The sequence below is a fragment of the Podarcis cretensis genome, assembly GCF_951804945.1.
Source record: "Podarcis cretensis genome assembly, chromosome: 17".
Classification (NCBI taxonomy): domain Eukaryota; kingdom Metazoa; phylum Chordata; class Lepidosauria; order Squamata; family Lacertidae; genus Podarcis; species Podarcis cretensis.
In genome coordinates, this window is record NC_137187.1 from 9,535,804 (window position 1) to 9,551,262 (window position 15,459).

At 44.8% G+C, this 15,459-nt stretch overlaps 1 protein-coding gene and 1 long non-coding RNA gene across 5 annotated transcripts in view; one reads left to right on the plus strand and one right to left on the minus strand.

Moving 5' to 3' along the window:
- The window catches only part of LOC307206589, a 90,995-nt gene that overhangs the window by 61,896 nt on the left and 13,640 nt on the right, over positions 1 to 15,459 (minus strand). The gene's annotated exons all lie outside the window — the stretch shown is intronic.
- LOC307206250 (ephrin type-B receptor 5) overlaps positions 1 to 15,459 on the plus strand; it is a 164,076-nt gene that overhangs the window by 45,759 nt on the left and 102,858 nt on the right. For all 3 annotated transcript variants that reach the window (XM_079959249.1, XM_079959247.1, XM_079959248.1), the window contains one exon: positions 12,458 to 12,662. In XM_079959249.1, the coding sequence (XP_079815375.1) occupies positions 12,584 to 12,662 (79 nt within the window). In that variant the 5' untranslated portion in view covers positions 12,458 to 12,583. The remainder of the gene's footprint in view (positions 1 to 12,457; positions 12,663 to 15,459) is intronic.

Here is a 15,459-nt window from a genome sequence, read left to right on the forward strand (position 1 = left end):
GCTGAGATAAGCCTGCATGCCATGAGAAGAGGGCTTATGAACATATACAGAATTCAGAGTACAGTGGTGCCCCGCAAGACGAACGCCTCGCAAGACGGAAAACCCGCTAGACGGAAGGGTTTTCCGTTTTGGAGGCGCTTCGCAAAACAAATTTCCCTATGGGCTTGCTTCGCAAGACGAAAATGTCTTGCGAGTTCCTGCGGGTTTTTTTCCCTTATTTTCCCTCTTTTCCTAAGCCCTAAGCTGCTTATCAGCTGATCCGCTAAACCGCTAATAGCGCTAATCCGCTAAGCTGTCAATGGGCTTGCTTCGCAAGACGAAAAAACCGCTATACGAAGAGCCTCACGGAACGGATTAATTTCGTCTTGCAAGGCACCACTGTACCTGTCTTTTGCAAAGGTTGCAGTACAAGCTGTTGTCTTGTGACTCATTCTTAGCCTGCCTGTCAAGTGTGGCGGTGTGCTCAGAGATGCTGTGTCTTATGAGAAATGGCCCGGGTTGGAATGGTAGAAAAGCTTTCAGCTGAGACTAACTTGCAGGCAAGCACACACATACTAAAAAATGGCTCATATGTAGTTTTCCTCTGCCTGCCTGCCTGCCTGCCTCATTCTTCTGTCTTTGCATTCTGGAAAGTGTCCAAGAGGGTAAGATAAAATTCTGGGCTTATGAAATTCAGGCAACCCTGGTCACTACAGAAACCTCAGGAACTTGGGGCTATGCAATGAAGCTGAACGTTGGGCGGTTCAGGACAGACAAAAGGCAGTACTCCTTTGCACGATGCATAGTTAAAACTATGGGATTTGCTCTCACAAGAGGCAGCGAGGGCCCCCGACTTGGATGGTTTTAAAAAGAGGATTAGACGAATTCATGGAGGATAAGGCTCTCAGTGACAGTCTCTACTGTCCGCAGGATGCCTCTGAATACTTGTTGCTGGGAGTCACTGTTACACTCACATTATGTTTGTGGGCTTCTGATAGGCTTCTGGTTGGCTACTGTGAGAATAGGATGTAGGATGCTGGGCTAGATGGGCCTTGGGCCTGATCCAGCTATAGGGCTGTACTTACATTCTTAAAAAACAGAAGCCAGGTTCCCTGTTTGTCTTTGCCAGTCACCTCAGAACCTCTCCAGTTTTTTTGGTTTTTTTTTATAAAGGCTGTAGGAAACCTGTCATAATTTCATGCCACAAAAAAAGGAGTTCTTCATTGCTCAGCCGTGCAATTAAGTTCTGGGAGAGGCGCCTGGGAAATATTACACTGAGTTGAGATATGATCTCCCCATATTAAGTAATTAAAAAACAAAACAAAACTAGTATTCAGAATATCTAAGCACCCTTCAGGTTATAGCTTGCGAAGCAAAAAATCCTAGTGCAACGCTTCTAAAATGTCCCAGTTATTTAAAATAACTCATGGCGGTGGTGATAGTGATGTAGTAATTAATGATGAGAAGATAAAGGGATATTGACTCACTGAACAATTTAGTTGAAATAATTAAAAGCTCTTTATCAGCCGCCACGCGTCTGGAGTATGTCTGCCAGTGACCATTTTATGGTGCAAACGTAATGACTGTGATGAGACTCAATTTCCAGTATGCACTGTGTGTGGGTCGTTTAGCGGAGAGCTCTGGGGATGGTGGTATTTTGTGGGCAGGGTTGGAATCCTTGGTGTAAGAGAGACAGAATTGCCGAATAGCTTTGGGCAAGTTATTCTCCGAATCGCTTCCCTATGAAAATTAGGGTTTACACTCTAGAAAAGCAGAGTCACTGGACCACTCAGGGATTAATCATCACTGAATATCTCTGAGTAGTTATTTATCAAAACAGTACAGTGGTGCCCCGCAAGACGAACGCCTTGCAAGACGGAAAACCCGCTAGACGAAAATGTCTTGCGAATTCCTGCGTTTTTTTCCCCTCCCCCCCTTTTTCTAAGCCGCTACGCCGCTTATCAGCTGATCCGATAAGCCGCTAAAAGCCGCTAAGCCGCTAATAGCGCTAATCCGCTAAGCCGTCAATGGGCTTGCTTCGCAAGACAAAAAAACCGCTAGACGAAGAGAATCGCGGAACGGATTCTTTTCGTCTTGCGAGGCACCACTGTAATAAAGAATAGAGATAATTATGTTAATTTCTTTTAAAAATGAGCACCCTACTTTCCCTTTCAAACTGCATAGAGCGTCATGCTCGATCACACTAGGGTTGCCCCCTCACAAAATGCTATTAATGCTGACTCCTGGAGTCTTTTCAGATGTGCTTTGGGTTGTGTACTTCCACCTCTCCAGAGATGTTTGTAAATGTTTTTGCACAGCTTCTAAGGGGAGACAGGCCAGCCGTGTGGCTTAACTGAAGAGAAAGGATGCAGAAGCTATCTGGAGAGAGCCAGGGGCCGCAGAGGCCTTTTCTATAGAGGATGATGATTATAATAATGATAATAATAATAATATGCCATCCATCTGACTGCATTGCCCCAGCCACTCTGGGCAGCTTTTAGCAAAATGTAATAAAACATGAAACATTAAAAACTTCCCTATACTGGACTGCCTTCAGATGTCTTCCAAAAGTCATAGTTGCTTACCTGCTTGACATCTGATGGGAGGGCATTCCACAGGGCAGGTGCCACTACCGAGAAGGCCCTCTGCCTAGGTCAGATCCTAGATACGGTCTGAAGTTGCATGATGCAGTAACCTTGCTGATGGTACAAGTCTAGAGATGGTTCAACTGCGTCAGAACACATGATTGCCACTCTTGTGTGTAAGAAATGTGGAATGTGAGCGAAATCTATGGCTATGATCACATCAGCATCTTGAAACATAGCTAGGTCCCGTCCCCCCATGTTCTAAGCTACTTTCTTATGTTACTGTTCACTCCAGAGAGGAGGTGGGAGTGCCTTCACCTGAAGCACAATACCTAATTTGTTTCCCTGCGCCAAACTCCGGTTCACTGAAGCTGTCATCTGTGCATGCGCAACGGCTACCTGAAATGCACACGCCTCAGCTTAACTGCAACTTCCGTTTTCAAATCAGATTGAAACTGGTTTGAGAGAGCGAGCACAACATGAGTATTTCTCAAACAGCTACAGGATACAGTTGATGGTTGGTAACCTGATGTGTTGTTGTTTAGTCGTGTCCGACTCTTTGTGACCTCATGGACCAGAGCACGCCAGGCACCCCTGTCTTCCTCTGCCTCCTGCAGTTTGGTCAAACTCATGTTCGTAGCTTCGAGAACACTGTCCAACCATCTTGTCCTCTGTCGTCCCCTTCTCCTTGTGCCCTCCATCTTTCCCAACATCAGGGTCTTTTCCAGGGAGTCTTCTCTTCTCATGAGGTGGCCAAAGTATTGGAGCCTCAGCTTCACGATCTGTCTTTCCAGTGAGCACTCAGGGCTGATTTCCTTCAGAATGGATAGGTTTGATCTTCTTGCAGTCCATGGGACTCTCAAGAGTCTCCTCCAGCACCATAATTCAAAAGCATCGATTCTTCAGCTATCAGCTTTCTTTATGGTCCAGCTCTCACCTGATGTGTTCTCAGCTTCAAACAACAGAGTTGGGAGCACACTGGAGCCAGACTTAATATGAACATATATGTGTGACCCTGGCTCCCAGAGAGCAAGGGACCTTCACACTTGCCATTGTTATCAGATGATCCCATGAAGTGATTATAAAAAGGTGGGATGCTTCCTGCTTAACAGATTTGCAAGGTAAATATTTAAAATAGATTGTGGTATAAGCTTTCATGGGCTTTAGTTCACTTAATCAAATCCTCGAAGTATCATCAACTAGAGGATTATATAAACATCACAAATATCAGGGCAGAGAGTATTTTTCTTTCAAATTCATAACTTTTTATGCAGGAGCCCACCCACTGAGATATTTTATTTGGACCTACTCTAATGGAGACTTTTCAGGTCTGCAGCAGTGGTAAAATTTATTACCACTGGTTTCTTAATAGTATCATTTTAAAGATCAGATTTGTGTCCTTTTTTAATAACTTGGTTGTCCTGTGTGGATAGCAGAAAATGCATTGTTGGTAGGGCAAATGCCAACATACACAAGGTTGTTCTTGAGTTCATGGGATATTTGACGTTATTTCACTCACTCAAATAAAAGGCTGTCTAAACTTGTCAGGTGACTGACATCCCAGGCCTCCTTAAAATATGAACAGTATCCTTCTGTCATGAAAGCTTTTTAGACCATGTCTGATGCTTTAAAAATCAAACACAGTTGTTTTGAGGTGCAGAAGAAACAATAAACTGCATATAAAATCTATAAATCTAAAAATTTTCCAGAGTAGAGAAATCCTTCTACATTCTTCTGCTACTTCAAATCATGTTAATTCTCTCTCTTCCACCCAATATTTTCTGTATTTGTCAATTTTCCATACTGTAGCACTTCCTGAAACACATGATGCTGCAATCGTTTTCTATTTTAAAACCTCAACAAAAAGCACCTTGGATGGCTTCTCCTTTTTTATGTACAGTACTTTTTTATTATTATTTGAAAGTCTGTCTCTCAGCCCTTCTTATTGTATTTTCAGGTCCTTCTCTTCACTCTTCCTCCTTTTACTTTCCACCTGTGTTGTGACTACTTTAGATGATAATAGTGGGGTGGGAGAGTTGGAAAAAAAAATTGCATCTGGCAATGAATGCGCCATTTTGATTTCAGATAGTACATGGGTAGAGAAGTCTTAAAAGCCCGGGATACAAATTTTCACGGCCCTCTAGTGGCTACGGTGGCTCATTTACCAGAAATAATGTGTTTAGCGTTAACTCTGGAAGTATATACTTGATTCTGACCAAACTAAGCCTTCCAGAGCAAAATATACATCAGCATGACCTCCCCATATCATAGAATTGAAGAGTTAGAAGGAACCCCAAGGGTCATTTAGTTCACCCCCTGCCAATATGACCATGAAACCTTCATCTTTTTGTGGAAGAATGGAAACAATTTTTGTACTATTTAAAGAAGTATTATTATATGATGAGCACTTTATGGCACTTGCATCTCCTGGCTCGTAGATGGCAGGTGTTGGGTGATGCTATTCAGCTGCACCTTTTTTTGTCTTTGTGGACAATTGGGTAAACGCAAGTGAAAATAAGACCAGGATTTCCAAGTTGCCCATGGATTTTTTTGTGTGCTTAGCGATTGTTCTGCTTGAACCTCCTCTCTCTTCCTCTACTCGGGTCCTCCCTGTACAACATGGTTATATGATCCATCCCAAATGCAAGGTACAAATTATGTGGCTTTGGGGTTCCTGTAGGGAAAATGTTTGCATGTTGTTTTCCGTTTGGATGTTTCCAACTCGCTGCCCACAGGTCCAAGTTAGTGGTGGTGATAATGCAGACAAAGCAATTTCCATTGTTGTTGTATTTTGCCTGGGGTGGGGGTGGGGCTTAGAGGGGTTCGTCTGTCACTAATTGACTTTGTGATATTTTACAGCTTCGCACACATAGTTTTCCCCAGGGACGACGAGCTGTAGTTGATGGAGGGTGGGTGGCTAGGGTGCGCCAAGTCAGATCGTTCATACAGAAAACATTTTAGATGGTTGTCACCATGTGCAAATAAATCCCACACTGGGAATATAAAAGCACCCATCAACACTGGGAACTGCAGGGAATATGTTCTGGTTCTAGACAGGTATGCTGTACTCTCTCTCTCTGTGTGTGTGTGTGTGTGTGTATGTGTAAAATATAAAATGTATACAAACAAACAAACAAACAAACAAACAAAGAAAGAAACAAACAAACGGACATGGTTATCTGCTGCTGAAAATGAAGAGAAAGACAAGGGTCCATAGCAGCTCCGAAGCAGGGCTTTTGAGATTCTGCAGCAAACCTGATGTTGCCCGATGGTCTGTAGATGCTTGATGGTTTGGCTGTCTTCTTCTTCTTCTTCTTCTTCTTCTTCTTCTTCTTCTTCTTCTTCTTCTTCTTCTTATCATTTATTATTAGTACATTTCTCCAGGCTCTCTCTCCCAAGCAAACATGCGATGTTTATTCATCCCCTGACAAGCTGCTCTTACATTGGTGGTTTTGCGGCTATGCAGGCCTGGGTCTACATTAAAATATATTCTGCACCAGATATTTATGGTATGGATTTAATCTTGTGCTAGCTCAGAGGTCCGTATCTTCTAATCCATAGGCTCAGAAATGAGGAGCAGTAATCCCTTGGATGGGGAATATGAGATGTTGAACTTAAATGAGAAATGTGCAGATTTCCATCCAACATATTTTAGAAATTTATTTCAAGGGGACATGGAAATGTACAGATGGGGAACGAGGTTATTTGGCGCATCAGCAGACTCTGCTCCCATCAAATGCCTATCTAGCGTGCTGTTTTAAGAAAAGGGTGTAGTCCCTCTGTGGCTCTCTCCATGTCTCTAAAAGTTTGGGCAAGGCAGAAGTGAGGCAGGCGCTGTTCTCAACGTCAAAAGCAGAGGCCCTTTATTGCCCAGACCAGAAAACAAACCTGATCTAAAAGCTTTTATAGAGGACCAGTTCTGTTGCTTTACAGAGGCTGTAGTTCCTCTCTTTTGCCATAATTCGTTGGTGGTACATGGACTGAATCCCTTTCCGGTACTCCCCAGGTTCAGTAGTTACTGTGTGCTTGAATCTTGGCATATCCAGATTTATTTTCAGAAGAAACAAAGAGCCTTTTGGCTAACATCATAAGCTTTCACGGACTGCAGTTTGCTTCATCCGATGAACTTATGCCATCATAAATTTGCTAAGTCTTTAAGGTACCACAATGCTCTTTGTTGTTCTTGCTGCAAGGGACTCGCACTGCTACTCCTCTGAAAATGATTTATTTACCTGAAGGTTGCCTTGAAGAAACTCTCTTTGTGCACGGAGCACTGCGAAGAATGCAGAGGAATGTGGAGCGGTCGCTGTTAGCTGCTTTTTCCTCTGCAAGAGCCTTTCCTGGGGAATGAAAGTCATTGTGCGATTGCAGTTGAAGCCTGGGCTCCGTTCAGTCTGTACCTATAGCTGCTCGAGTGTTCTGTGGGTCTTCCCCTGGAATTGAAAGAGGGCCACCGTGTGCCAGAGTGCCCACTTCAAACTGGGAGGAAAGGACCCATACTGTGGCTGTTGCTTGTGGTGCCTGCCTCTATAATATCACCCATTCTCCTTCCCTCTCAGGCTTTGGTTGTGGCTAAGCGAGAGTCTGAAATCAGCAGAAACTTTCTTTCATTTCCCCCCTCTGCTGTCTAAATCAAAACCAGCTTTTCGGATTAGTCATAATTTATTTAAGAAACGGGGGAGGGAAAGTAATTTTCTAGTCTAATCCAGCCTGACAAAAGCATAGATGCAATGGCGGGAAGAATAGTTCAGATTGGCTCAGGCTAGAATTTCCCTGTAGGTGATTTAAGGGATGGAGTGAGGGGATCTTGGGATGGCGGGGGGGGGGGGGGGGAGAGATGCACAGAGTGAGGTATATGGTAATGTCTCCCTGTTCCAAATCTCCTTCAAACCTCACCTCATCCATAGTAAATTCTTCCAAAGGATGGGGCAATAAATTAATGGCATACTTGGTCATTTGATTCCAGGGTTTGGTTTCTTTAACAAACTTATTAGGTTTTGGTGTATTACTGTAGAAGGCTGTTAAAATATGACACACGCTACAAAGGACAACAGGGCTGACTGAAAATAGCAGTTTGTCTGCGGCTTGTCCACATTTAAGCATTATGTAGCTGTGAATCCACTTTTCCCCAGGTGGAATTTTGAACATAGTCATACCCATACATAAATTGATTTGTATACGGGGAACAACCTTGGTCTTTTCAATACATGGCCAGTACACATACCTACTTAAAAACAAACAAACAAACAAACAAACAAAACCCCTATCCAGGAAGTGTGCAAAAGCACACAATCAGGCAATTGCAGCTTCTCAACACATACTTTTGCAGTTTTCTGGTTTTGTGCAAATCTGAGGGAAATGAAATTAAAATATAACTAAGGCTATGCTCAGGGACGCAGGTGGCGCTGTGGGTTAAAGCCTCAGCGCCTAGGACTTGCCGATCGAAAGGTCGGCGGTTTGAATCCCTGCGGCGGGGTGCGCTCCCGCTGCTCGGTCCCAGCGCCTGCCAACCTAGCAGTTCGAAAGCACCTCCGGGTGCAAGTAGATAAATAGGGACCGCTTACCAGCGGGAAGGTAAACGGCGTTTCCGTGTGCGGCTCTGGCTCTGGCCAGAGCAGCGATGTCACGCTGGCCACGTGACCCGGAAGTGTCTCCGGACAGCGCTGGCCCCTGGCCTCTTAAGTGAGATGGGCGCACAACCCCAGAGTCTGTCAAGACTGGCCCGTACGGGCAGGGGTACCTTTACCTTTACCTTTAAGGCTATGCTCCTCTGTTCAGGAGTGCACTGGAGAAACAAAAGCCTTGAGGATGTACAGTAGTACCTCTAGTTATGTACTTAATTCGTTCCAGAGGTCTGTTCTTAACCTGAAACTGTTCTTAACCTGAAGCACCACTTTAGCTAATGGGGCCTCCTGCTGCCACCACACCACTGCTGCGTGATTTCTGTTCTCATCCTGAAGCAAATTTCATAACCCGAGGTAATATTTATGCGTTAGCGGAGTCCGTAACCTGAAGCGTATGTAACCCGAGGTATCACTGTAGTGGGCATGGAAAGCAAGAGTAGCAAAAAGTGATGATTGATTAACCCACCCAAAAACAAATGGCCTAGGACCCCAAGTGGAATGGGTTGGAGTTTAATTTCTCCCAACATATTCCCATATCGAGTAATCCTGAATTTACAGAGGGAAAGCACTGAGACTGGTGTTGCTTGAAGGTAATGTCATGTGAACTACACAAATTAAATTGGAATGCAAAACAGCTACAAACACACAGTAAACTCCAGTGTGGACAAGCCCCTCTAGGGTCCCGTTCCTCCACCAGTTGGTGATCTCAAGTGTAGGCAGGAGAAGACTTTTCTTTTATGCTCTTGTCATGATGTTAACTTGTACTACACATTTGGGATGGAGAAGAGGAAGGCCTTGACGCACAGCTCCCATTTTTAGCAGCAGCCCTTGTATTTTGTATAATGTGTGGTTCTACCATTTCACTTCCTTAAAATAATTCGGAAAGGCATCTCTATTGTGGATGGCCCAGCCTTGTGGTGGAGAGTGGCCTCTTGGCTCTAGTTAGTCCTGTGATTTCAATCACACACCCCTCTCTTTTCCCCCCATTCCCATATCCAGCCCTTGATGACTTCCTAATGTAAAAACAACAGCACATTTGCCTCTGCAAATGTGGTCCCCTAACCTTTGGAAAAGGCACAGTTACAGTACTCTGTGTATATAAGGCAGTATGCCTCGGCATGCCAGTTTCCAAAGAAGATATGATGCTGTTGTGTTCATGGGGTCCCCAGAAGCATCACACTGGCTGTTATGGGTCCAAATGGACATTTTGCTCCGATCCGGCAGGGCTCTTTTGTTGTTTATTTTTTCTGAATGCTGCAAGATGCTTTGAGATCTCGGTATTAAAGGTTGTTTAGGAAGACAGGTATTTTATTATTTACAGCTTTCCCCATAGTATTCTCTGCGGCTGTGCTTAGACAGTCTATAAATGGTTCAAGCAATGGATCTCCTATCCACTTCCCCTGGAGAGACTGCCTGACAGTCTAATGGTTCTTTAAATTCCCTCCCTTGCTCAATTTACTCCGGCAAATCCCCTTTCCCCAGATTTTCGTAAAACATCCACAGCCTGCACATCTGCAAGGAAATACATTTGAAATCCGCCTAACTATACTTTATTTATATGTTCATTTTTCTTGTCTTCTCACAAAAACATGCTTTTAGCAGCCCTGGAATTCAAGGGCATATGTATACTGCAGCGTAAAATTGGTTTAATTGTCTTTCACCCCAGGAAATATGAGGGGTTTTGTTCTTTAAAGGGGGTAGGGAACAGACAACCTGCGATACTTTTTGGAAAGACAAGACAATGAAAACAGGCAAAAAGCAAATATACTTTTTAGTTGTGGATTGGGGCCCAGTTCTTTCCAGCTTGACTTTCCTCATTTTTTTTCTGTAGTTTTGTTTTGTTTTGTTTTTAGAAGTCACTGATGTGGCAGATAGTGCTGGCCCCTTTGCATATTGCATTTTGGTATGGCTTTAAAGTGTTTGATGGATATTCAGAAAACCACAATACATGTGTGCAATAAAACAAACACAAGGGCCTCTTACTTTCTAGGACCCTCGTACCTACGGGACCGCCTCTCCTGGTATGTCCCACAGAGGAACTTACGGTCCTCAAACAAAAACATCTTGGAGTTCCCAGGCCACAGGGAGGTTAGGCTGGCCTCAACCAGAGCCAGGGCTTTTTCGGCTGTGGCTCCGATCTGGTGGAACGCTCTGTCACAAGAGACTAGGGCCCTGCGGGACTTGACATCTTTCCGCAGGGCCTGCAAGACAGAGCTGTTCCACCAGGCCTTTGGCCAGGGCACAACCTCACCCCCTCCTTTGGCAATCTTCACAGAACTCTAGACCAATGGTTGCCATCAGTTTGATTTGAATTAATTTTTTAATGAAATGATTTTAGAATGTTGTATTATTTTCTTGTTGTTAGCTGCCCTGAGCCCGGCTTTGGCTGGGGAGGGTGGGATATAAATAAAATTATTATTATTATTATTATTATATCTTGCAAATGTGCACATTCCAGGGAGCTAGGATTTGCTGTCGGTTCCTCACATGGGTGTATGCAATGTCAAACACAACCTTCTGACACATGGGTCCACTCTGAGTGAGCCTGAGCCTGGAGGTGTCTCGAAACGGCTTCCTAATTGCACAATTAAATTGTATTAAAACAAAATTCATTTTCACAACGTAGCCTCCAAAAGCCTTTCGAAGAGAAAATCACCTGTTACTGAAATTTATCTTTTGTACTCTCCTGTGTAGGAAGGTGTGCAAGTCCCCAATTTGGGATGATGTGTGAATTTCCCTATGTGGGAAGAGACTGGGGTCCCATCAGATGGATAATGTTTTCTGGGAAGTCGCAAACAAGAAGAAAACTAGACATCCGTTTGTCAGTACCTCTGAACCATCAACTGGAGGAAATTCAGTTCCTGGCTGATAGATTAAGGTCTAGTGCAGTAGGGCATGTCATTTTAGGGGATGAAACTTAAATTTCTCCAGTGAAGGGTCTTAAAAATAAGTTTTCAGGTGTGAAGAATTCAAATCTGCTATTATTTTTGTGACTGGACAACATTTAGCTTGGTAAGTCTATGTTTGAGGAAGAAGCTGGGATAGGTCAGTCAATAGAGCATGAGACTCTTAATCTCAGGGTTGTGGTTTCGTGGCCCATATCAGGCAAAATAGCCCTGCATTGCAAGGAGTTGGGCTTCCAACCCTACAATTCTATGATACCAAGAACATAAACTGCTTTCAGAAAGCTGATTTTTTAAAAAAAATACTATCTGAAAATGTCGGGCAATACTTAATAAGTACTTGACAAAAAAATTAAATTATTTCTATGCAATTTTAACATTTTACTTACCAAGCAAAACTAAATTATATTAATTTAACCAAAATATGTTTTGATTTCCCAAGTCATGTTACGATTTTTTTTAGCACCCCTCATTTTTGGAATTTGAAATTCAGGACGCCCCACCTAGTGCAGAGACAGGTTAACCTGTGTGTGTGTGTGTGTGTGTGTGTGTGTGTGTGTGCGTGCGCACGCGTGTGCGCACACACCTCAAGACCCTTCAGTTTGGTTTAGCAGCTCCCCTCACCCTGATCCTATCACCTGCTATTTCCTTATTGAGGTGTGCTTCCATAACACTTGACGCCAGTGAGGTTGGGATACAGGACTTCATTGATGATCTGGTGTGGTGGGTTGGTGGGATTTCTATCCCATCCTGGAATACAGATCACTCCATCCCCCCAACTTGAGTGGCTCATATTTAGTGGGTTTTCAGTTAACTCAAGTCAGCCATTAACCAATTTGAGAAGGTTAGTTAGGTTGGAAGGTCAGGCTTGCAAAGTTTGCACAAAGCGAGTCAACAGCACTGCAGATTGTGGAAGCTCCTCCATAAGCCATGCATAAGATGACACAAGGAAATCTAGGTTGCTCAATATGGATTCTTGCCTCACTTTGGCTATTGTTAAGAACAGCAAACAGTGCTGAAATAATTGGAACAAGAATTGGCTGTTTTAAGATGAAAAGCCTTGCTGGACAAAGGCAAGAGTTGTAGCTTTCTCTTTCTAGCTGTGTCCCACCAGATGCTTTTTGGAAGCTTAAAGCAGGGCAGAACTGCAGCATCCTGCCCTGTTGGTCCCTTAGCAGCTGTTATTCATTGATATTCTGCTGCTGAACATGGAGGTTCCATTTAGTTACAGTGGCTAATAGCCATTGTTTATGTCTCCCACAAATTTGTCTAATCCCCTCTTGCAGCCATTTAACTCCCATTCCTATTTTTGGTGCAGTGGTTTCTTTCAGCCAAGACTTTTTTTTTGCCGTCTGTCTCCTTTCAGGTGGAGCTGCCTATGCATGTAGATCTGCAGGCCCCCTGGTCCATTTGGAACATGTGCTGAGAGGCAGTTGTGACTTATGGAAGATGCGGGAAGCTCTGAAGAAGCTACGCGGATCCTAACGCCATCATGAGAGGGAAGAGAAGATCCACGAGGATGGTTTGGCTGTGGATGGCATGCATCCTCAGTGTAGCATCTTCTCTAGAAGGTAAGTGCAATATTGGTGCTTTCTAGAGAGAAAACGCTATTGGCCTTATTGCGTCAAGTTAAGAGGTGACTGTCTTTTCTGTAACTTAATTGCTTGTTCATGGGCACTTGCTGATCAGCTTCAGTAGGGAATGAGAACAGAGGGTTTTAAATTAAAGAGTTTGTGGATCCTGGGTTGGAGTTCCTATCATAAAAATCAGTAAGGGAGAAGGGGAGGAATATTTGAGATGCCTTTGAGATGCTGATGGTTTAGGGCTTCATAGAATCATAGAGTAGGAAGGGGCCACAAGGATCATGGTATAGTGGTTAAGAACAGTGGACTTGTAATCTGGTGAACCGGGTTCGCATCCCCGCTCCTCCACATGCAGCTGCTGGGTGACCTTGGGCTAGTCACACTTCTCTGAAGTTTCTCAGCCTCACTCACCTCACAGAGTGTTTGTTGTGAGGGAGGAAGGGAAAAGGAGATTGTTAGCTGCTTTGAGACTCCTTAGGGTAGTGATAAAACGGGATATCAAATCCAAACTCTTCTTCTTCATCATCTAGTCCAACTCCCTGCAAAGCAGGAATCTTTCACCCCATGTGCGGCTCAAACCCACGGCCCTGAGATTAAGTCTCATGCTCTACCAACTGAGAGGAATGGGGTGTGATTCCTTGTGCTTGTGGGTTTAGGAATGGGGTTTGATCCCTTGCATTGGAGTGGTGCTGGTTTAGAAAACAATGGTTTTGAGTGAGGTTTTGGGATACATTACATGATACTGTTTGAGATGCAGTTTATGGCCTGTCATTCTTGCCAAGAAGATAGAAAGAAATGAATGTTTTTCGTTGTTGATTTACAGTGGTACCTTGGGTTACATACTGTCAGAGCTGCCCAAGGTCCCAGCTCACAGAGGACCAACGCCAGGTCGTCGTTATATACAAAAGTCTTTATTGAAGTTCAGTTTCCATTCCAAAGCCGTAGCGCGCAGCTCTACGTCTTAAACCCTAGACCGCCGAAGTTCCGTCTGAATCTCCTCCCCCCTGACACCAGTTTAAGATTCTAGCCCTGCTCCACCTCTTCCTCTGCTCTCTTCTCTTCTGGGTCCTCCTGTCCGCTGGGGCATTCCCCTTTCTGGACTCTTCTGAGACGCTGAGTCCCCTGACTCCTCCCCCTGCCTCCGGCGGGCTTTAGGACCCGGTTCCCAATCCTCGTTCTCTGCTGCCCTGCGCGCCTGTACTTTTGAACTTGGCTCTCGCGCCAACCCAGTGACCTTCCTCCTGACCGTTACACTGCTTCTGTCACTGCTTCCCTCTTCCGGGATGCTAGCTGGACCTGACCTCCCCTCCGTTGCCTGACTCTCCGATGGAGGCGTGGTCAGCCCTGACTCCTCTTCTCTCCCTGCTGGGGGAGACGCTACCCCCGATACCTGGGACTCTTCCCCCCCACTATGCTCAGGTGGGGAAGCTGGTCCTGATCTCCAACTGCTGCTCTGGGAGTCCCCGCTGGCCCCTTGCTTCTGGAGTGTCCCCCTTGGGACCCCCCTTCCCCTGGCCACCGGCGCCCCCTTCTGTGAATCTTCCGATTCGCTGGAGAGGCTCATGGAATCTCTCGGGCCACTGTCATCTTCTCCTACGCTTCCCTCAGATTCTTCCCCTTCGCTCTCCATCTCCCCTCTTCCCTGTGCTTCTGCTCCTGAGCCCCTGACACATACGCTTCAGGTTACATACGTTTCAGGTTACACACTCCGCTAATCCAGAAATAGTGCTTCAGGTTAAGAACTTTGCTTCAGGTTAAGAACAGAAATCAGGCTCCCGCGGCGCAGCGGCAGCAGGAGGCCCCATTAGCTAAAGTGGTGCTTCAGGTTAAAAACAGTTTCAGGTTAAGAACAGACTCCAGAACGAATTAAGTACTTAAGCCAAGGTACCACTGTATTTATTCCTTTCTAAACAGCCATCTCAAGGAAATTAAAATAATTTAAAAACGGTTAGAAACAGGAAAACAGCCAATACGCTTTAAACAAGACTAAAACCCTAACAAAGTAGATTTCCCTTATGGGGTGCTTGGTTGTGTTTAATGAAGAGGTTGGGAAATGGTAGAAAGTGGTCAGAGGCGGCAAATATGTGGGATGAGAGAAGAAAGAAAAACCTGGGAAAGAGAGAGTGGGAGATGGAAGGGCAAAAGTGTCATGACTCATGAGCAGCCCTGTTGCCGGGCCAAGGAAAATCCCTGTGGCCACATGTGCTTATTGACCTGAACCGTTTCACGATGAATGCTCATCTTTCCCTCACACATGAAAGCCTTTGGAAGAGACAGGTCAGGAAGCAGGAGTAAAATTGCTGGAGAACCGAAGGAAGGAGGGAATCTGTGATGAGCGAAGACGAGAACAAAGGGAGATAAGAAAAGTAAGAGCACCTGCAGGAAGGAAAGTACTGTCTGGAGAGAAGCAATACTTTGCTTGAAGGAAATGGGTAGAAGTTCTGGGAAGGCAGTTGCAGCTGTTTGTCAGCAGCTGGAAAAAAAAGTGTGGCGCTGTCTCTTGTGAATGGCGCACGTGCATTTTTAGTAGTTGGGTTTTCCTCCATAAATATGGAAGCAGCAACTGGGAAAGGTCCGGATCTCTGATGGTTATGCATAAATCGCAGGAACCCAGCTGGCAACTGGCAGCACCGGGCTTACATTTTCACAGCCGATGGCACCGCATGCATCTTGTAACGCCATTTGCATTTTGGCATTTTTCCTGCTGGCTAAGAAGCAGGGTGTGTGAGCTGGCCCGTAGAGGATGCCGCAGATGGCCTTTTGCTATCCTAAGCAAAGTGCAGCA